At 47.8% G+C, this 24105-nt stretch overlaps 1 protein-coding gene across 1 annotated transcript in view; it reads left to right on the top strand.

Moving 5' to 3' along the window:
• Positions 1-24105, top strand: part of LOC307126463 (uncharacterized protein) — a 225217-nt gene that overhangs the window by 88500 nt on the left and 112612 nt on the right. Inside the window, exons 2-6 of the mRNA XM_079816977.1 lie at positions 10895-11239; positions 11309-11656; positions 12176-12277; positions 20719-21060; positions 22082-22414. Of these exons, the coding sequence (XP_079673103.1) occupies positions 10895-11239; positions 11309-11656; positions 12176-12277; positions 20719-21060; positions 22082-22414 (1470 nt within the window). The remainder of the gene's footprint in view (positions 1-10894; positions 11240-11308; positions 11657-12175; positions 12278-20718; positions 21061-22081; positions 22415-24105) is intronic.

The following is a 24105-nucleotide window of genomic DNA, read 5'->3' as shown; positions in this document are numbered from 1 at the left end:
ACGTTACTTCAAACATTACTGACTGTTTAAATCAAGCGAATACCTCACATGACAGGGATTTTGAGATAATTGTGTGCAATATTGGATAGTCACTATCATCGTCATATTGCCCAGTCCTAGCTTAACAGTATTACAACATAACAAAACACAGAAACAGAATATGCAAGTTATTCACGATTAGCATATAACTTTAATACACTATATATGTTGATGTGACAGTAGAAAAAATATAAAGGGATTTATTTACCTTCTGCCGTCTGTTGTCCGCCATCGGTAACTTAAATGTCTGTTCATATCCATGTTTTTCGTTCTCAGTCGACATCCCACAATCAAAATTCGTCCAAAATAAGATTAACAGATGTAAAATGACCCATGTGATGCCATTAATGGACCGACGAAGCAGTCCTGTTGTAGATTAGTATTGCCGCGCGCGCGAGCAGAGCACTCCAACGGCAACGGGTGCATTTTCAAATTTGATCGGTAGAAGGCGCGCACAGTTGTCATTGGCCAGATTTCTAGATGACGTTCAGATTGACCAATCACGCTCAAGTGAACACGTAAAGACAGCAAATAACCTTACAAATAATAATGTTTGTTTTAAACTACAGTTAGCAAATGTGTATATGTATTTTTATTTGCTGTTATATTTAATTAATTGGTCAAGTGGTGTTTTGTCATGTGGGCAGAGGCTTGAAAGTTTCAACCTGGAGAGCAGTGCAGATTTGTACTCTTTAAAAACAGATTATTGTTTGATATTTAGTTTCCTATATAGTTATATTTGTATCCAGAATTACAGTTTGAATGTAAAAATACACCTACACTGTAAAAAAAAAAAAAAAATTAAAAAAATCAAATGACTGGCAGCAGGCTGCCAAACAAAAACATAAAATTGACGTAAATTATCTTAATTTGAATAAGGAAAAATCTTTAAAATAACATTTTTCTCTCAAACTTTTAATGTAAATGTACGTAAAGTTAGGATTTTTTTTTACAGTGCAGCTGACTTAAGCCACAGCTTTATGCCTGCTATATACCATACAATTTCAGCAATCCTATAAGATCATTACAAATAATCACACTGTGCGACATGGATATAATTAACTTGGGTACGGCATGCATGTAGACTGTATGATGATGACACCTACTGAATCTCAGGCTATAAAGTAGAATAAACCATCACCAGCAAGAGCTAGTGGTGAACAAATAGAGCAAGATTATTCACACTTTGGCAATTGTGTTTTTTTTATATATGCTGAAAAAAAGAGGAGGACGCGAAAGAGGAGAATATAGGTCACGGATTATATAGGTTTCCCTGGGTCATGGCTAGGGAAAAGAGGCCAATTTTGCCAATGGATCTTTAGGTAAAGTAGTTTTAAGTTTTAGCGCCATGTCACGTTGATTAATAAGCCATTTAATGTTGCATTTTTATTGGCTGGTCAGTTGATGTAGGTGGGTAGCAGCAAACACTGTGAGATGATCATGCTTAATTTCTTATACGGTAAAAAAAAATCTTTGGTCACAAGACCATGGCAACGGCCATCTTTGAAACTCTCTCGTCTTTGAAAGAATAACCAGGAGAAACTGTTATCAGGTGTTGATTATGTATTAATGATGATAGAATATTCAAATGCATGTTTTTTTATGCCACAATCAGTGGCGGATCTAGAAAATTTTACATGGGGGGGCAAAGGGGTGGCAAGAGGTCTTGGCAGGGTGGCAGGGGTAGATGGTACATGGAAATCCCTATATGTGAATTGCTTTAACAAAACAAACACAAAACCACTCTTAAACTACAGTACTTATTGTTTAATCATGCCCTTACACACTACATAGGTTTTTAATTCACAACAGGAATAAGCCCAGTGTTCAAACAAAACAATACAGTATACTACTGTATACTTCAGCTACTTTCTTCAACTACTCTTGCCTGCAAAAGTCAATATGTGAAAACGTCTCGGTTACGTATGTAACCCTCGTTCCCTGAAGGAGGGAACGGAGACGTACGTCGGAACTGACCGACGAATTGGGATCTGATCTCAGAGACCAATCTACTTCGAGTGTATTAAAAACGAGCCAATGGAGATTGGCATGCGATCCACGCATTCCACGCACCGCCCCGCAGCGCGGGTATAAATAAGGAAGTGGAATGCTTGATCATTGCCTTTTTCTGCTGAGGAGCCGAACTAGTGACTCGGCCCCCTAGCGGAAGCACAGCACCTGGCGACGGGACGTACGTCTCCGTTCCCTCCTTCAGGGAACGAGGGTTACATACGTAACCGAGACGTTCCCTTTCAGTCGGTCACGTTCGACGTACGTCGGAACTGACCGACGAATTGGGATCCCTACCAAAACGCCAGGGCGCTGGCCCTTCCAGCGTCCTGCTTGAGCGCACTGGACCGTCTTAGATGGTACGGAAGTCAGGGCTCCAAGCAGGGCGGTCAGTCACTGCTGTTTCTGCAAGACCCACTCAGTGTGACTATTGGATAACGCTGGGAAAGCGTGCCCGTCTCGGGAGATGGTACGCTGCGGAGCCACGTCCTTCGTAGAAGGCTAGGTGGCAGAATACACATAAGGACTAACCTGGCAGGGTAGTGCAACATATGGCAGTCTCTGGGGTGGTTCCAGCCTGGTCCCAGGGGGGAAAGAACACGCCCAGAGACGACAGAGCGGGCTCTGTCAAGGGAAAGACACGGGGCTAGCCGAGTAGGGCAGCTGGTACCGTGGAAGAATACACATATGGGGTAGCCGTGAGGGGACCGCTACATATGGAACCCAGCCTACACACACGTTTCACAAGCATACGGGTGCAGGCCTGGCGTCAGACGGCCGCAACGTCTGGCACCGCAGGGGTGACGGAGGAGCTCGACAGGGTTAGCCGTTTCCGGGGAACACAACTGGAGAAAATAGACGCACGTATCCGGCCCAGAGGGCGGGAGTGGCGTTGCAAGCCGACACTTAGAACGGGCACTTAGCGCTACTGGCCACTGGGGGCGAGGATGCGGGAAGATACCGGCTCTACACGGAGGCTATAGAATCTAGCGAACGTGTTCGGTGTCGCCCAGCCCGCAGCTCTACATATATCTGTCAGCGAGGCGCCTTGAGCCAGCGCCCAGGAAGAAGCAACACTCCTTGTTGAGTGTGCTCGCAACCCGAACGGGCAAGGCACGTCTTGGGACTGGTAAGCCAAGACGATAGCATCCACTATCCAGTGGGCTAACCTCTGCTTGGAGACAGCCTTTCCCTTCTGCTGGCCTCCGTAACAGACAAAGAGTTGCTCTGAGGTCCGAAAGCTTTGAGTCCGGTCGACGTAAGCGCGAAGAGCGCGGACGGGACATAACAAAGCCTGGGCTGGGTCTGCCTCCTCCGAGGGCAGCGCTTGCAGGTTCACTACCTGGTCCCGGAAGGGAGTGGTAGGAACCTTGGGCACGTATCCAGGCCGGGGTCTCAGGACAACGTGAGAGTTGGCCGGCCCGAATTCTAGGCACGATTCGTTGACCGAAAGTGCATGCAGGTCCCCTACCCTCTTGATGGAGGCCAATGCCGTCAGAAGCACTGTCTTCATTGACAGGATTTTAAGCTCCACAGACTGCAAAGGCTCAAAGGGAGGGCTCTGAAGTGCTCTGAGCACTAGAGCTAAGTCCCAAGAGGGTAACGAGTTTGGACGAGGAGGATTTAGCCTCCTCGCACCTCTGAGGAACCTGACGATTAAGTCGTGCTTTCCTATGTACTTACCTTCGACTGCGTCGTGATACGCTGCTATTGCTGCGACGTACACTTTGAGGGTGGAGGGAGACAGCCTTCGCTCCAGCCCATCTTACAGGAAAGAAAGCACGACACTAACCGAACACCTTCGGGGGTCTTCCCGGTGGGAAGAGCACCATTCAACGAACAGGTTCCACTTCAAAGCGTAGAGGCGCCTCGTAGAGGGGGCTCTAGCAGAAGAGATGGTGTCCACCACTGCCTGTGGTAGACCACCTAGAACCTCCGCGTCCCGTCCAGGGACCAGACATGGAGTTTCCAGAGGTCTGGACGCGGGTGCCATAGAGTGCCCCGTCCCTGAGAAAGAAGGTCCCTCCTCAGGGGGATCGGCCAAGGAGGGGCTGTCGCGAGGAGAGTTAGTTCTGGGAACCAGGTCCGGTTGGGCCAGTAGGGCGCAACTAACAAGACCTGCTCCTCGTCCTCCCTGACCTTGCACAGGGTCTGTGCAAGAAGGCTCACTGGGGGAAACGCATATTTGCGCAGGTCCCGGGGCCAGCTGTGCGCCAGTGCATCCGTGCCGAGGGTGCCCCCGGTCAGGGAATAGTACCACTGGCAATGGGTCGAGTCCGGAGAGGCAAACAGGTCCCATATCAGCTGGACCGCCTGGGGATGGAGTCGCCACTCCCCCGGAGGTGTCGACTGGCGAGAGAGCTCGTCGGCTGTCTGGTTCAGCGCACCTGGGATGTGAATGGCACGAAGCGACCTCAGATGCTTCTGACTCCAAAGGAGGAGGTGGCGGGCGAGTTGGAACATGCAACGGGAGCGTAGACCACCCTGACGGTTGATGTACGCAACGGCCGCAGTGCTGTCCGTACGGACCAGTACATGCTTGCCACGTAGCGGCCCCTTGAGGCGGCGCAGTGCCAAGTGTACCGCTAACAACTCGAGGCAATTGATATGCCAATGCAATTGAGGTCCCGTCCACAGACCTGAAACTGCATGCCCGTTGTACGTGGCCCCCTAGCCCGTGGAGGAGGCATCCGTGAAGAGCACAGCATGCCTGGACACTTGTTCTAAGGGCACCCCGGCCCGGAGAAACGAAGCTTCGGACCATGGGCTGAAAGTTTGGCGGCAGTAAGGAGTCACGGGGACCCGGTACTGGCCGCTCTGCCACGCCCACCTCGGGACTCGGCCATGGAGCCAGTGTTGAAGCGGTCTCATATGAAGCAATCCGAGCGGCGTAACCGCGGCTGCAGATGCCATATGCCCCAGGAGCCTCTGAAAAAATATCAGTGGGACCGCTGTCCTGTTCTTGAACGAATTCAAGCAGTTCAACACCGACCGGACCCGCTCTTCCGTGAGGCGCGCAGTCTGGCTGACCGAATCCAGCTCCATACCGAGATAAGAGATCCTCTGCGTGGGACAGAGTTTGCTCTTCTCTCGGTTGACCCGAAGGCCCAACAGGCTGAGGTGACTGAGCACCATGTCCCTGTGTTCGCACAACTGCTCCCGAGACTGGGCGAGTATGAGCCAGTCGTCGAGATAGTTGAGGATACGAACGCCGCGTTCTCTGAGCGGAACAATGGCTGCCTCTGCGACTTTCGTGAAGACGCGAGGCGACAGGGACAGCCCAAAGGGCAGGACTTTGTACTGATATGCCTTCCCCTCGAACGCAAAACGTAGGAACGTCTGTGTCGAGGAAGGATAGAGACATGAAAGTACGCATCCTTCAGGTCGATCGCTGCGAACCAATCTTGGGGACGGATGCATTCGAAGATGCGTTTCTGCGTTAGCATCCGGAACGGGAGCTTGTGCAGGGCCCGATTCAGGATACGCAGGTCCAAGATTGGCCGTAACCCACCCCCTTTCTTGGGTACAATGAAGTAGGGGCTGTAGAACCCCGCCTTCATATCGGCTGGAGGAACCGGCTCGACCGCGTCCTTCGCCAGTAGGACATCGATCTCTGACCGCAAGACCTGAGCATCGCTGCTTCGCACGGAGGTGAAGAGGATGCCCTTGTACTTGGGAGGCCGGTGAGCGAACTGAATCGCGTAGCCGAGTCTGTTGGTACGGATGAGCCAGCGAGACGGAAGCCCAGAGGCCGCACAAGCGGGACCAACGGCACCACAGACGTACCCGGGGTGGGGCAGCGAGGCGGAATAGACAGACCCGACTCGGGAGGCCCGGAGGCGGCCCGGAGTGTTGTCTGAGTATTCCAGGGTGGGGCAGAGTGTGGGTGAGAAGGCCCGGGGGCGTTCTCGGTGCCCACACTGCTGCCCCCTGGCAAAGGGAGGGGAGGAAAGAAGTGACAAGGCCCGGGGGCGTCGCACACTGCCAACCTGGCCCTCTTGGGGCCCAGGGAGAGAGGAAACTGCTCTGAAAATGTGGGTACCGCTGGACTCCGGAGAGCCAGCGGCAGAGTATTGACACCAGTCAGGGCCCCCGGTCCTCCTCCGGGGGGGTGAGGGAGGGGTGCGGACACCAACTCCCTCGGAGCAGCTCCTGTTCTCCCTGGGCTGCCCATCTCAGGGCCGCTTGCCCTTACGCTTGCTTGTAGACTAGCAAGCCCTGAGTGGGTTGGGCGGCTCCCTTACGTCCGACACCCTGCCTCCCAGATGGAGGCTGCTGCCTGGGTTTCGCAGGGGCAGAGGTGGACGCAGGGGGGGCGCCCTCGGCGACAAGCAGGCAGAGGTGCTGCGAATTAGGATTTTTTTTTTTTTTTTTAAACCACCTCTGTCTGCTTCTAGGCCATCGAGAACTGCTGGGCAAAGTACTCGACGGCGTCGCCGAAGAGGCCAGCCTGACAGACAGGGGCGTTAAGGAACCGAACTTAGTCGGACTCACGCATATCTGCCAGGTTTAGCCCCAGGTTCCTGGACCACTAGTGTGGACATCGCCTGACCCAGGGAGCGTGCAGTGACTTCCGTCGCCCAGAGAGCGAGGTCCACCACCGCACGCAGTTCCTGCATAACCCCTGGGTCGGGACTACCCTCGTACATGCAGGACAGAGGGTAGTGAGAGAGGGAAAAATTTATACAGATTTTGGCCCTTTTGGTGTTCCATATTTTGACACCAAATAGTTCCATACTGCTCATTTTTCCAATGCCCATCCGGGAAAAAAGGCACGGGGGTAGGCAAGGCGATTTAAGCGTTGCACTACGCCTCAGCCACCCGGGAAAGCATGGCTGCCAACTCTGAATCTGATTCAGCAAAAGCACACACCATTATAGTGGGAAACTCAGCATCATCATTTCCAGTGCATAACAGCCCTCTCTCCGATGCAGCAATTGACATCTGTCCTCTGCCAGAGCCACAAATGAAACATTAGGTCTCCTTGTTTTAAAAGGACCAGCAATCCCATCTGTAAGCTACCAGCAGGCATGTGAAACAGTGAACGTGGCCGTCAAACTCAACGGCACACGGTGCGCTGAACGCTCAAGCCCTATGAAAAGGCAAGACGAACACCGCACCGACGTGGTCATGTTCTCATGAGAGAACATGAACCACCCACGAACAAAGTCTCGGCATGCTCATGATGCGATAGAGGAGTGGGGGCCCGAAGAGATGTACCCGGCGGGGATGCCCCACTGTAATCCTCAGGTCCACCAAAGCTTATTAACTAAAGTAGTCCTTTTCTGATGCACCAGAAAAGAAACTAGATCAGGGAATAAGGAAAGGGACTCAACCCCATTTGAGGTTTCATAGTCTGGACCGCGCATCTAGAGAGTGCCGAGTGACGCGCTGGGTTGCCGTGGCAACCCCCGCTGTCAGCCGGCGCTCGACGGCACACGGCGCGCTGAACGCTCGAGCCCTTACGAGAAAGGTGAGACGAACAACGCGCCGACGTGACCATGCTCTCCTGAGAGAGCATGGATCACCCACGAACGCAATCACACATGTTTATATGTGAGAGAGATTGTGGCCGTCAAATGAGGACAGGAAACAACCGCATCCAGAAACACACGGTTTGAATGACATCTTGAAAAAGACGCAGGGTCAAACCGTGTTGCTCTTTTAGAAAAGGAAAACCGCTCTTTCAGTGCTGAAGCACTCAGGGAGATGACCGCGGCTCACGCAGTTCAGATAGTGCAAGCCTGCGTGAGCACTCAGAAATGGAAACGCCCAGCCAACCAACAAAACCAGCTCTTTATCTCCTCTGAAGCGGCCACCCGCTGAAAAGCGCCGTCACACCCGCACTGGAACAGCAATCCTTCTCACGAGACTCGAATAACACTCTTCGTAGACACAGCAATGACGCTGTTCGGCTCCGAAAAAAAAGGCAATGATCAAGCATTCCACTTCCTTATTTATACCCGCGCTGCGGGGCGGTGCGTGGAATGCGTGGATCGCATGCCAATCTCCATTGGCTCGTTTTTAATACACTCGAAGTAGATTGGTCTCTGAGATCAGATCCCAATTCGTCGGTCAGTTCCGACGTACGTCGAACGTGACCGACTGAAAGGGAACCTCTGGTTATCCTTGTATTACATTACACTGTAGGGCCATGTAGCTAATAAGTAGCCTATATAACAAATATAAAATCAGAAAGACTTATCACATGCACACACCAGTTATGTTTAGACTCCTATTGTATTTGTTATTTCCCCAGTTGTAACCTGGTTTCATTGCTGTGATATCTGAGAGGAATTGGATTTAATAGGACTGCTTAGCTTAATCAAATGTAAAAAAATAAATAATTGCATCACAATAAGTGTATTGTTATTGTCACTAACATTTTAGTAACAACTGAATTTTATTAGGTTTAGTGACAGCATGTTACAGTGTTTACATGGTACAATTTCTGGTAAGCTACGCTTTTTTGTTATTTCAATTCAATTCAATTATTGTGATTTGATTTAATATTGACTCATTTAGATAAATATTAGGCACACAAGATGTACCTAATCTCAAGAAAAAACAACTCACCTAATGCTGTAAACATACAGAGAGCCCTATCAGCTGGCAGTGTTATTTAAGGTTAAAAATAACTCAAATTACATATAATGCGTTTTTTTTATTATAATAACAACTTTATTTACTGATATAAATAAAAATATAATAAAAATGTAATATGGTACACTACACATATTTAGCAAAATACTCTCTAGCTCTTTTTTTCTAGCCAATTAATGTGCATATATTATGGTCATTAAATGGCTTTCCTGAGGTAAATGTTATGTGACATAATTGTTCTCCAGTTGTTTTATTGACCCCTTTGTTAGATTGATTGATCGATATTATGTATGAGGAATATACATTTAGGTAAGTTTTAGGCTACTGTTTCTTTCAACATTGTTAATTCGTGTTTATTTACTATTAGCTAGTAGAGATGATCGGTCCACGTGCAGCTAGGGATCTGTCACGTAACATTTACAAGCGCCAAAACGGCATTTATTGTTTGAATTTCGTAATAAAAGTGACAGAATCTGAGAGCTGAGATTTTTTTATATCATAAGTAACCTGCTCTGTCTAGTCTGTCGGTCTCCGTGTCCTCTTTGCTTCGCGATTCTTCTGTGCGTGAGAAAATGTATGTGTGGCATGAGAGCGTGAAAAGTGTCAATTACGTGTGTCTCACGGTGAATGCGTGATATTTGGCAGTTATGGATACAATATTTTTATATTTTTTATTAAACTGTTCTTGTTTTTACTAAAAATCAAAATTAGGCTAATCAAAGGGAAGAGTGCTCTTACGAATCACAACCGCTGATTTTGGCTAACGTAATAGACTCGCTGTTTTTGCTGATGCTGAATCGTCTTAAGCATACAATACATTCATTACAAATGTAATTTTAAGTTAAACGTGTGTTTAAACTACACCTGGGGAAACTCACTTCACCTTCAGGGGCTCTGGGGCAGCTCAGTCTCTCCAGTCGGTTTGTAGGGCCACCGCCCCGCAACAGACTCGCTGTGTGTGAGCCAGACTGAGCGACCGCCGCTCTCTGCACGCTTGAATCAGGGACGTAGCTAAGTATTAGAGGGGCGGGGGGAGGGGTATTTTATGTATTTTCATTTTAATACATTTAAAATTACAAATTAAATGGTTTACTTTTGGTAAATGTATTGGACATACAGGCGGGTTGTTTTAACAAGTACAGTTTTTGGATCATCAAAGTTAGGGGGGCAGCTGGGGGGGCAAGGCTCTAGAGTGGGGGGGCACCTGCCCCCCCTTGCCCCCCTGTAGATCCGCCCATGGCCACAATGCATGCTGGAGTCATGGATGTGTTTTGTACTATAGTGGTACCCAGCATGCATTGCAGTATGAAGCTTGATCATAGCCATTGCTGAGATTCACTGATTCTAGATGTCTGTATTGTAAAAAGTGCTATATAAATGAAGGTGATGACTTGACATGACTCTGAATGACATCAGAGAATCAGATCACTACATGGTAACTATGTAATCATGAATACATAACCATCACCTGCTTATTCTGTTTCTCTCTTTTTCTGTTATTTTTTATTAAATTATTATTCTTGTCAGCAACAGGTGTTCATCACTAATACTCAATAATCACTTGATTAAATCACTTAATTATCTCAATAAGGGGCCGTTTACGCAACACCTTTTCAACTAAAAATGGAAAACATTTTATGCATTTTGGCGGTTAAAACAATAAGTCCTCTGAAGGCAAGATGAAGTGAGAACCCATGTGAAGTTTTTTACCAACCAAACTTGAACAAAATACAAAATAAACAATGACTTGAAACTGATTTGACTTGACACAAACAGAAACAGATCTGACCAACAGCAGTACAGTAATATATTCGACAAGAGACCAATGAAACAAGAGGGCTATATACACACAAGACTAATGACCAAACAAGTGACACCTGTGAACGATGAGACCAAGAAACAATGACAGAACAGACAAACCACATGACTAAATCAACCAATGACAACATGACACATTTACAAGGGGAGCACATGACAAGATCACATGACAACAGGAATCATGACAGTTAACATGTTAACAAAATAAGGACATGAAACATAACCAAAACTATACGTACAGCTGTTCATTTACACAAAAAAATAGAGGACATCAGTGCTAACTCTCAAAGTAAAGTACATAATTTTACAACACATGAGATAAAAATAGGGATGCAAATTTTTACAGTTAAAAATGTAATTCTTGTTTTTTGGCTACAAAACAAGCTTTATTTCCCTTTTCTCTTTGTATGGGAATTGTTTTCAGGGTTGACTGTGCGCGGTCCCTCTGGTCCTCTGGTGGCTCCTCTGGGATCTTCAGTGGTTCTGCCCTGTTATGTTGATGGACCTTTACTAACTGAGGATCTGGAGGTGGAATGGAGAAGAACAGACACACCGACTCTGATTCATCTGTATCAAGATGGTGCGAGTCGACCAGAGGTCCAGCAGCAGGATTATCAGGATAGAGCTCATTTCTTTACTGAACACATTAAAGATGGAAACTTCTCCCTCCGGCTGGACAATCTGAGAGCTGAAGATAAAGGAGAATACACATGTACAGTTCACCATCAGCAGGAGTCTGGAGAGACTGAGGTTCAAATTAAAGATGTTGGTAAGTCTGAACTCAAATGGACTTATGGAAATATGTTAACTGTGATATTAACACTGTTTGTTCTTTCAGAGCGTTTGCTGGTCTCAGGATCAGAATGGCCCATATCGGCATCTGTGGGTGAAGAAATCACCCTGAACTGCTCTGTAGACTCTCACATCATTCCTGAAGAGGTTTCATGGAAGAAAACTGAAGAAGATAAAGAAATTCTGGTTCTGCTCTACCAAGACAACAAGGCTTTTCCAGATTCATCACATGAGCGATTCAGAGACAGAGTCGAGTTCTTCACTGATGAAATCCCCAAAGGAAACTTCTCTGCCCGACTGAAGAGTGTCAGAACTGGGGATAAAGGGGTTTACATGTGTCAAGTGTTTGCTGGAGGATCTTCAGCCAATGCTACTGTAGTGCTGGAGAGACTGGGTGAGTCTGCCTATTCAGTCTTAACAGTTAACAAACTGGCCTGGTGTCCTTGAAGGAGGCTCAGGTCGAGCTCTGAGCTAAATATAACAGTATTGCACTGTAGAAGAATGAGAGAATTAGAGGAGGAGATGGGAAGGAAGACGGATGCTGAAAGAATTGTCGGTGGGAGAGTGCAGTGACTGCTGCTTATATACGCTTGTAATCTGATTGACAGGACTGAATGTTTAGGCTCCTCCTAAACCTACGTTTGGATCGCAATTAACTAAACAGCGTTGAAAATGAGTGACTGTTCCCAAAAGCACTTCTTCTGTGTGTTATTGCACAATCCCCTCTAATAGATGAGTTATGATTTTGTCTGTAGTATTTATAATTAGCTATAAAACAGTAGAAATATATTGAATGTCCTCTTTTAGCTAAATGTGTGTGTGTTCCTGCTTAAACATATCTTAGGGACAAATGTGTGAAACAAGGGACTTTGCGCAATAATAGCATTGTCTAATAACTGTTTGTGTTTGCCAGGTTTCTCTGCTTTACACATAATAATATTGATTCTGTGTGTTTCTGCGTCTGGATCTGCACTTCTGCTCTTCTGTCTGATCTACTGCAGATCTCCTACTAAAGGTACAAATCCACCAGGAACATATTCTGATTCACTGGAAAATACTAATAATAAATATATCTGCAAGCAGCAATACCGGGGCCAAGCGCAACAGAAGCAAACAAGCAAGCTAGCAGCAGACCAACTGAAAAAATGAGTGAAGACATTTGAAGCAAAAATTTGAAAACCCCACATTAAAATATTGAGTTGTATAGAGACAATTTCATATTTTGTTTAATTATAGCGCCACCAAGAGGAACAATCCTACAATTGTTTTATGTGTCTTAGGAGTGAGCCCATACATGTGTGTCAATTTTGGTGAAAATATCTCATTTCGTTTTGGAGTTATAGACATTTATACACTAAATTACCACGCTGCACAAACCATACGCCGAAACCTGGCAAGTCTGGTATCGTTGGACTCGGCAAGGATTCAGGAGACGAAAAAAGTTAGTCCCATGAAAATAAGTCAACCCCACCCAAAGTTATAAGCTTTTGGAAGAAAAAAAATTATCCACTCTGTGGCGCTGTTTCAAAACTTCTCAGGCTCTTTCAGGGCATCGTGCTGATGACCCATACCGAGTTTCGTAACAATCCGTTAATGCGTTCATAAAATACAGCATTTTAGCACATAATTCAAAATGTCTGACAGCCAAAATGGCCGATATGGTAAAATTGGATATCAACGGTTCAGAAGTTATAAGCAAAAATAGCCATTTTTTTGTATCTCCAGACCAGTAGGTGGCGCTGCGCCGAAACGCTGCAGGTTGCCTCAGGTTATGCTTGGTATGACATACCAAGTTTGGTTTGAATACGATAAAGCGTTGCGGAGATATAGCCTTATGTGTATTTTAGCAACCGCTATGTAAAATTTGTTTGTGCGTTTATCAAAAACGATTTGACGAATCAACTTGAATTCCATACATTTTTGTCAGCATGGTCTGAAGATGATCTGGTTATATTTTTGTGAAAATTGGAGCAACGGCCTAGGAGGATTTCGCAAGAGTAGGTTTTTAGGTTAATAGAAAGTGGCGGGAAAATTTTCATGACGGAAAATGATGTCATAGGGTGCAATCGAATTGTCTTGAGCCAAGGAATCAGAGGAAAAAAGTGTCTATCCCATATGGTTCAAAAGTTATTAGCATAAACATGAGTTAAACTTTGGACAGGTGGTGGTGCTAGAGTGATTGTTTTAGAAACTCCTAATAATAGGAACGCTAATGGTTTCAATAGGTGCCTTCGCATCATCATCATAATAATTAGTGTTTATTGAGCGTGTAATCGAACGGCTGCTGCTGAAACGTCTTGACTAGAAGTCGAGAAGTCAAAAATTTGTTAGTGTGATAGATGACGAGTTTAATTAATTTGAGTTATCAGTAGTTATTAATATTTTGACAAATACAACACCAAGATGAGATAAGACATAAGTTATGAAACCTTAAATACATTTCTGGTAGCAGCTGTGAAAGTATTGTTGAATCTATATCATCACATTGCAGCTTTGTGTTGCTAGTAGCTAAACTCAGGAAAACTGTCGCAAAATCCAGAACGATACTCGGTTACTTGACGTAACCTCGGTTCTCTCTAGAAGAGGGAACGAGTATTGCGTAAGTTCCTTACGCATCGGGAAAGTATTCTTTCTTCGAGATTTCTGAAAAACCCCAAATTATCCTTAATTTTGTAACATTGTCAACGCAGTGCGGCAGCCTGGCAGACCATAGCAGGCTATTCCAGCGTGCTATTGGCTGCTCTGCTGGCAACTGCAGCAGCCTATCGGTGAGCCCGCGTGACGTGGCGACCAATGAGGGCGCTTCGCGCCCACCTGGCTTCATTTGCCTACAAGTGGGGCGTGGCCACGTGTATATAAGCAGGGCTCACGGGCTGCATATTCGGTTTTCGTAGTTCTGAAGCGTAAAAGCCCGCGGGGCGCACGGCAAGGAACGCAATACTCATTCCCTCTTCTAGAGAGAACCGAGGTTACGTCAAGTAACCGAGTATCGTTCTCTTACGAGAGGTTCTCTCGTATTGCGTAAGTTCCTTACGCATCGGGAACACATTGTCAACGGCGTGCGCGCCTCGCGTAAAGCATATGTATCCCAGGGAACCGGGGACCATAACACTGCTCGGGCAGGGTGGCCGGTAAGGAAAACGGGCCATCACATATACAGACACTTCATTCGAACTGACGGGTGGTTACGACGGGTGGTTACAACACCCTGTCTTATGAATGAGGGAACGACACCTGCCGGTCTCCTTCAAACTCACAACAGCTTGTCTCGTAAATGAGGGAACGGCACCGCCGGTCCCCTTCAAAATCACATGAGCCTAGTACCGAACTTACTACCAGTATGTGAGCTATGTCTGCGCAGAATCACTGGGCAGAACCAACAGCCCTATTGAACTGATAACACTTTCGCCTGTAAGGCAGGAACTTCCAGATTGTAAAATCAAACGAACGTAGACGGGTTGGCCCAGCCTGCCGCCATACAAATATCGTGGATGGAAATCCCTCTGGCCCAAGCCCACGAAGAGGCCATGCCTCTAGTGGAGTGTGCTCTGACACCTAGCGGGCACTGCAGGTGTTTGGAAGCGTATGCAGTTGCAATCGCGTCCACTATCCACCTGGACAGGGTCTGTTTCGAGGATGCGAGACCTTTAGTGCGCCCACCAAACAAAACAAATAGCTGCTCAGAACGCCTGAAGGCGGCGGAGCGTGTGACATAAACCCTCAATGCCCTAACAGGGCAGAGGATATTGCCACCGTCCCCCTCGTCGGATACTGGCAGAACCGAGAGGGAGATAATCTGCGCCCTGAAGGGAGTGCCGATCGCTTTGGGGACATAACCATGCCTCGGTCTGAGAATGACCTTAGAGTCATTAGGACCAAACTCCATACACGTCGGGCTCACTGAGAGGGCGTGTAGATCCCCCACGCGTTTCACTGAAGCCAGAGCTGTCAGGAACGCGGTTTTTAGCGAAAGGAACCTTGGTTCCACAGTCTCAAGCGGTTCAAAGGGATGAGCCTTCAGGGCCTCTAGGACCAAGGCCAGATCCCATATAGGAACCGATGGGGGCCGCGGGGGATTCATCCGTCTGGCTCCTCGGAGGAAATGGATGATGAGCTCGTTCCTTCCTAGCGTGCTACCTAGCGTCGTCTGAGCGAACGCTGCTATAGCCGCTACATACACTTTGAGCGTGGAAGGGGACCTGCCCAGTTCCAAAAGCTCTTGGAGGAAGGAGAGCATTGCTGTGGGTCCAATCCCTTGGAAACACACCACTCAGTGAACGCCGACCACTTAGAACTATATAACCGCCTCGTCGAGGGGGCTCTAGAGTGTGAAATCGTGTTCATAACCCCTTCGGGCAGGTCAACGGGTATCCGTTGGTCACCCATACATGCAGAGACCATCGCTCTGGATGGGGATGCCAAGCTCTGGGTACCAAATCTGGTTCTCCCAGCGCGGCGCTATAAGGAGCACCGGGCGGCGCGTCTCCCTGATTTTCGCTATGACCTGGGGCAATAGGGAAATCGGCGGGAAAGCATACAGCGGGAGGCTGGGCCAAGATTGGGACAGCGCATCCTCGCTTTTGGACAGAAACGTCGGGCAGCGGGCGTTCTCTTTTGTTGCAAAGAGGTCGAGCTCCACTCTGCCGAATAGGCGCCATACCAGCTGGACTGTCTGGGGGTGCAGGGACCATTCTCCTGGGAGAATGAGGCCCCTGGACAGCTTGTCCGGGCCTACATTGAGGTGGCCCGGTACGTGCGCAGCTCTCAGCGAGCGCAGCGAGCTGTGTGCCCACACGAGCAGGCGTTCTGTCAGATTGCCCAGACACCTGGACCTGACACCGCCCTGCCGGTTCACGTAGGACACCACCGTGGTATTGTCCGACCAGACCAACACGTGGAGTCCTCGTATAAGCGGGAGAAACTGCCTGAGCGCGTTCTCTACCGCTATCATCTCCAAACAGTTTATGTGTAGGATTTTTTCCTCGCTCGACCAGAGGCCCGAGGCTGATCTGCCCTCGAAAACGGCGCCCCAACCCGTGGTGGAGGCGTCCGTCGAGATGACCTTGCGGTGTGAGATGGCTCCCATCGTCACTCCCCTCTGGTACCAGTCGGCTACTAACCAGGGCTCTAGGGCTGACACGCAGCCCTGAGTCACTCTGATCCTGAAGCCTCCGGACGCCCAGGCTCTGTGAGGCACTCGGGCGTTTAACCAGCATTGCAGCGGGCGCATGTGCATTAAGCCCAGCTGGAGCACAGCTGCAGCTGAGGCCATACGTCCCAGCATCCTCTGAAAAAGCTTGAGAGGTGCGATTTTGCCCGGCCGGAAGTACGCAGCCATGCGCCGAACTTGGCGCGCGCGTTGGGGGGACAGGCGGGCTGACATTGCCACAGTGTCCAGATTCAAACCCAGAAATGAGGTTGATTGCGTGGGCACTAATGAGCTCTTGGTCCAATTGACCGTGAGCCCCAGGCTGTCCAGATGGCTGAGCAGCATTGCCCTGTGGGCGAGGAGCTCGGCCTCTGACTGCGCCAGGATGAGCCAATCGTCCAGATAGTTCAACACTCGCATCCCTCGATTTCTCAGAGGAGCGAGGGCCGCGTCCATGCACTTCGTAAACGTACGGGGTGCTAGTGACAGGCCGAACGGAAGGACGGTGTATTGATAAGCCTGGCCGTCGAAGGCGAATCGTAAGAATGGCCTGTGACGCGGCGTTATCTTGATTTGAAAATATGCATCTTTCAAATCTAGGGAGATTAGCCAGTCTCTCGGGCGAATATGCGCGAGGATCTGCTTGGTCGTGAGCATCTTGAACGATCTTCTCATAAGAGCTTTGTTCAGACGCCTCAGATCCAGAATCGGTCTGAGCGACCCATCCCTTTTTGGCACGAGAAAATACCGGCTGTAAAAGCCTGACTCGCTCATAGAATGGGGAACCGGTTCTATAGCCCCTTTGCACAGCAGCGTGGCTATTTCTGCTCGAAGTAGATGTGCTACTTCCTCGCTCACTCTCGTCTCTGTACGCGCACAGAAGCGCGGAGGGCGGCGAGCGAACTGCAGAGTGTAGTCGTGCTTCACTGTTTTCAGCACCCATTCTGATACACCTGGAATGGCTTCCCACGCTCTCGCGTGTGCCACACGGGATAGAACGGCCTCCGGGCTCAAAACGCCGCGCTTCGCGGGTTTGACGGCCTGTATAGGAGGGGCGGGCGTAGTGCGCGCGCTCTCTGTGCTGTGGGCCAGCCGATCGCTCGCGATGGCTGGCCGCCCTACACACTGCATCTCTGCCGCTTCGAGCGGGGAGTGGCTTGTGTGCGGCCCTACACTCATCGCTCCGGCCACCCTGGGCGGAGAACAAATGGTGTGTGGCGCGGCGCGTGGCGCCTGAGGCATAATGTTCGCGAAAATGTGTGAGCGCGTTTGAGCGGGCACAACTCTTACGCGTGGAACATGACTGGTTAAGAGTGGCTGTGTGACAGCGCGTGTGGTGGTTAGTCGTGGACGCAAACAAGCGGACACGTGACCTAACTCTAGCACTCGAGCGGCCGGTGGCCGCTTTATGTGAGTGGGGGACACGGGGTTTATAGTGCTTGTGTGCAGGGGTGAACACAGAAAAGTGGGCACATTTACTGCATTTGAAACACATACGGCGTGAGCCGTGCAACCAGAAATAATGCAACTTTTGTGATTTCTCTGGTTCGCCGTAAAAACGGCGGTTATTGACAGGCGAGAAGGCATTTTTGCCGGCTCGTTGGCTGCGTGAAGTCCATCTGCAGCAGCCACAGTGGTGGGGGCTGACAGGAAAGAGAGTTTTGACGGTGGTCCGGCCGCGGCGGGACTTAACCGTCGTTTCTTGCCTCTGGCTAGGAGGACTTTGGAGGCTCGGACTTCAGCACGATCCTAGGCCGGGGGCCCCGAGGTGGAGGCGGCTTACCATGGCTGGAAGAGCGTGATCTAGGGCGGCCGCTCGGTCTTCGCTGAGACGAAGGGGGCCGCGCTGGGCGCTGCGCGGAGCTCGGTGCTGGCTGGTCGCGAGGACGGCGAGCAACGGAGCTATTGCTAGCGCCGGGGCGTCGAGGCAGGAAAAGGTTCATGGCCTGCGTCGTTTTCTGCACTTCAGAGAAACGGTCGACGATCCCCTTGACCGCTGGTCCGAAAAGCCCAGACGGAGAGAGTGGGGCGTTTAGGACGGCCGCACGCTCTGTTTCTCGCTCGCTCAGCTACCGTGAGGGAGGCCATAGAGCGTCCGAGGGCCTGTGCTGCGGTCTTGGTGGCGCGAAGGGAGAGATCCGTCGCGCTTCGCAAATCCGTGATCAACTCAGCGTCACAGCTTTTCTCGTCCAGGTCGCGGAGGAGATTAGCTTGGAGGATTTGCAGCACGGCCATAGAGTGCAGAGCAGACGTAGCTTGCCCGGAGGCAGCGAAAGCGCGGCCGATCAGCGATGACGTCACTCTGCAGGCCTTAGACGGGAGGGCAGCCTTTGAGCACCAACCGGAAGGCGGGCAAAGGTGCGCTGTGACCGCCTCTTCCACCGGAGGGATAGCGTTGTAGCCTTTCTCAGCCGCGCCGTCAACTTGTGAGAGCGTCGAAGAAGCCTGAGACGAGACCCTCGCGGAGAATGGCGCGTTCCAGGACTTCGCAAGCTCCTCGTGAAGCTCTGGCAGAAAAGGTGCAGTCCTGGAGGTGGGCGCACGGCGGCGACTGTTTAGGAAGCATCCGTCAAGTCGATTCGGCGCTGCCACCTTGGGCGGGGCCCACTCAAGGCCTAGCTGCTCGACGGCCCGGGTGAGAAGGCGCAACAGTTCCGTGTCCTCACCCGCTTGAGAGCGTCCGGAGCCCCGGATTGAAGAGGTCGCGGAAGACCAGTCCTCGCTGTCGGAAGCCATGATGGAGCAGCTGTTGGCGCGTTCCGCGGCCGCATCCGCCTCATCCCCGGAGGCGGCAACAGAAATGGCGGCCTGGGGTGGGGGCAGGGAAGGCGAGAGTGAAGCGGGCGGGAAGGGTTCCGGCGAGCTTCTCTCTGCGAACTCCGGAGTCCGCTGCGAGCGGCGCTTCTTTCTGCGCGGCTTAGCAGGGACTGGAGGGATGTCATCATCGAACAGAACGAGTCGATCCCGCAGGGTCGACATCGTCAGTTCCTCGCACTCCGGGCATCCGCCGGCGAGAAGTGCGGCGGCGGCGTGATCACGGCCCAGGCAGAGAGCGCAGATCACATGGCGGTCCCCGGAACTGAGCTGCGCGTGACACGAGCCGCAGGTGGAACGAGACATTTTGTATCAAACGCTCGGCTCTTTTTGAGAAAGTGTGACGCAGCGGCGACAACACTAGAGCGTAAAAGGATATGGGCTGCCGGATAGCAGAGCAGGCACGGATGGCTGAAGGTGGCGCGATGCTGCCGGCTTCTTCAGGCGCTGTCCTCTGCTTGCTCGTCTGCACGATCACGGCGGCGGGTTCCAGATCCAGCGATGCGAAGGGCTTCGCTGAAGAAAAGAAAATCGAATATGCAGCCCGTGAGCCCTGCTTATATACACGTGGCCACGCCCCACCTGTAGGCAAATGAAGCCAGGTGGGCGCGAAGCGCCCTCATTGGTCGCCACGTCACGCGGGCTCACTGATAGGCTGCTGCAGTTGCCAGCAGAGCAGCCAATAGCACGCTGGAATAGCCTGCTATGGTCTGCCAGGCTGCCGCACTGCGTTGACAATGTTACAAAATTAAGGATAATTTTGGGTTTTTCAGAAATCTCGAAGAAAGAATACTTTCCCGATGCGTAAGGAACTTACGCAATACGAGAGAACCTCTCGTAAGAGAACCCATAGACAGATTGATCAACAGTATTGTGTACAGTAATGGGGAAAAACATTGATAGATGACTCGGTTTTCTTTGTTTGAATATTTTTGTGAAGTGTGTTTTTGTTGTTCTGATGGCATCAGTCAGTGTCATATTTCTGATTCGTCACTGTTGCCAGATTCATTACAACACATTTACAGCATAAGCGGTTCTCCTCTGGCCAACAAATCAACAGTGTATGATTATGATTCAGGTTGTGGATTGGTATCCAATAACTCTGTTCAATAACTGAACAGAAACAGCCCAAGTCACCATCACATCACTAGTGTCTTCTGAATGAGTAACGGAAGCTCAAGTGGCTCATAATTAACTAGTAATGTCTTAGTTTTTCATAAAACATAAAAACTTCCAGCAACCAAAAGCACAGAGACTCTGGGTGATGTGTGTGATTTATGATTTATGATTTAATCACTGTCAGTGTGAACAAACCATTAGTGCTTACAGATGTTAATGCTCATGTGTTTCTGACAATGCTCCAATAATCTGATTGCCCCATATGTTCCTGTATTTAGTGTGATTAAAAGGTTATAGTGGTTATAGGTTAGAGTGCGGTTATTTTGCCTCGGCGTGTAACTCACATTTGAAATGAAGTGTCTTTTCCTTCACAGGTTTGATTGTGCAAAATTCTTTTAACCTGTTGTTTCCTCTGGGAGGTTCAGTGGTTTTGCCTTGTCATGTTCCTCCAAACTTACTAACTGAGAATCTGGAGGTGAGATGGAGAAGAACAGACTCAGAGACTCTGGTTCATCTGTATGAAGATGGTGCGAGTCGACCAGAGGTCCAGCAGCAGGACTATCAGGATAGAGCTCATTTCATTACTGAACACATTAAAGATGGAAACTTCTCCCTCCGGCTGGACAATCTGAGCGCTGAAGATAAAGGAGAATACACATGCAATGTCTACAGCAAGAGGGACTGTGTGTTTTCAGTCAAGACAAATCTGGATCTGCGTAAGTAAACAGATAAAAACAGATCAAACTCCACTCTTAATAGATAATCAACAATACAGTTCAGGTTTACAGCAGGTTTGATTATTTAGTGTTTCAGTGACGCGTCAATGTTTCGTGTTTGAGGAAGAATAACTCAAGATAGTGAGCACATGTTACACTGCTGTCCATTTCTCACATTATTCACAACTGATTATGCTCATAGTGTTTGTGTGTGAATTATATATGCAGGAATTATATTTATATAATCAAAGCTATAACTATATAATCAGGATTAGAAATCTATATTCAGATGTCATATGTTATCAGGAGGTGTGTACAGTGAGCGCTTACTCTCTGGTTATAATCATGATGGTTGTAAAGGCCCGTCAGACTGAAGCTGACTAAAGATCAGTTACTGTAAGCTCAAGAACAATGAGTCTGCATGATATGCATGTACAGTAGAGTACAGTAAATGGGATTATATATTCGTGCAAACACCTTCAGTTTGATTTACAGTATTTGACAGCATCAACTCTTCTATCAGAAACACATGGCTACAACTTTATTGAGCTTATATTTGATTAATATAATTGGATTAACCTGAGAATATGATTTTATGGGTTAAATCAAGATTCTCAAGTTAATAATTGCACATTCTCACTTTTTGCAGTAAATGGTAATGACAGTATTATTTATGATGTGATACTAGAAAATTTTTCATTCAGTACCTCAAAGAGCAATTTAAAACACAATTTTAATTCAATTCAAATTTATTTGTATAGCGCTTTTCACAATACACATTGTTTCAAAGCAGCTTTACAGAAAGTGCATTTCATAAATGTACATTGAAAATTTTTAAGTTAAAAAATATAATTTTGGTTGTATTTTATATATTAAACAATAGTAATGAATTAATATCAAGTTGTGAATGATGGACTAGTTATTATGTGTGTGGTGTGTTTTGAGTTTTGCACTAAAGTTTATTCTTTTCATTTATATTAACAGTTTTTCCACATTAAAGCATGTTTCTATTCCTTTATAGAGTTCTTTATGAATGGTAACGTCATTCCTCTGGGATCTTCAGTGGTTTTGCCCTGTCAGGTTAACAAAAGCTTATTACAGGAAAGACTGAAGGTGGAATGGAGAAAAGAAAACTTAAAGGAACCAGTTCATCTGTATGAAGATGGAGAGAGTCAAGCGGAGAAACAGCACAAGGATTATCAGGATAGAGCTCATTTCTCAAACAAGAAGATTAAAGATGGAAACTTCTGCCTCCGTCTGAAAAACGTGAGAGCTGGAGATGAAGGAGTTTACAGATGTGAAGTTTACATGGACAATGATCGTGTGTCTTCAACAGAAACACAGTTGAAACTGAGTAAGTGAAAATAAATAAACTCTGCTATTGTATTCCTGATCAATATATGATTTTGATTAAGCAGCATAGTTACAATAAAAATATTTTTTACAGATTTTGAATAGCATTAGTTTGATGCATTTAAGTGATAAATATAATTTTCTGGGCTGGTCATATATTATTAATTACATAAACATATTAATTGTGAATGAGCAGCATTATTAAATCATGTAAGTGATTTATCGTCTGGTGCTGGGTTTGTACATGTGTGTGTGTCTATGGAAAGTAAATCCCCACTCAATTTAAGAGAAGAAATCAAGAAATGAAATGCACATACAAACTATTAGCAGATAATATAAAAAAAATCCAGATTTGTGCAAGGAATTATTGTGCTTTTGACCTGTGAGAACCTCATCTCAGCACAAAGGCTGAACTCATTATTATATAGACTGGTGTGAATAACAACCCTTTAAATATTGCTTTGGCATTCATCATGAATGATTGCTCAGAGAACACGCAGGAAAAACAGAAAATGTACAGAGACTCGAGTAAAAGTATCACGAGTACAGAACAGAAAATAAGTGCAGACTATTACACAAACACACACACACACACACACACACACATACACACACACACACTCATGTTTGTTTTTGTGAAATGTGAGGACATTCCATAGGCGTAATGGTTTTTATACCGTACAAACCGTATTTTCTATCCCCTTACACTGACCCTAAACCTACCCATCACACACACACACACACACACACACACACAGACACACACACACACACACACACACACACACACACACACACACACACACACACACACACACACACACACACACACACACACACACACACACACACACACACACACACACACACACACACACACTGCCCCTGCCCCTAAACCTAGCCCTCACAGGAGACTGTGCAGTTCACTTTCTGTGAAAAAAAACTCATTCTGTGTGATTTATAAGCATTTTGAAAAGTGAGGACATGGGGAACGTCCTCATATTTCACCCTCTTTTTGTAATACCCATGTCATTATACACATTTGTGTCCTGATATTTCACAAAAACATGCCCACACACACACACACACACACTCACACTCAGACACACACTCTCTTACACAAGTCAAGTCAACTTTATTTATACAGCGCTTTTTACAATGTAGATTGTTTCAGAGCAGCTTTACAGTGTTAAACAGGAAAATAATGCAGCATAATTTTATTCAGCCGTACAGCCGCTCTGGAGAAAACGCTGATGTCATCAGTTCATTTCAATTATCATACAGTGACAGTGTGGGCTTTAGATCAATAATTTAGTTTATATGGTTAATTTAGTTTAATAATTAGATTTATTTGGATATTTATTTGAAAAATGTACACACACACACACACACACACACACACACACACACACACACACACACACACACACACACACACACACACACACACACACACACACACAGACACACACACACAGACAAACCCACACACACTCACACACACACACACACACACACACACACACACACACACACACACACACACACACACACACACACACACACACACACACACACACACACACACACACACACACACACACACACACACAGAAAACACAGAGGCACACACACACACACTCAGACAAACAAACACACAGACACACACACACACACACACACACACACACA

The sequence above is a fragment of the Gobio gobio genome (genome assembly GCF_949357685.1).
Source record: "Gobio gobio genome assembly, chromosome: 1".
In the NCBI taxonomy this organism is placed as follows: Eukaryota; Metazoa; Chordata; class Actinopteri; order Cypriniformes; family Gobionidae; genus Gobio; species Gobio gobio.
Note: the sequence above shows the minus strand (reverse complement) of the source record. Positions and strands in the feature narration are given on the sequence as shown.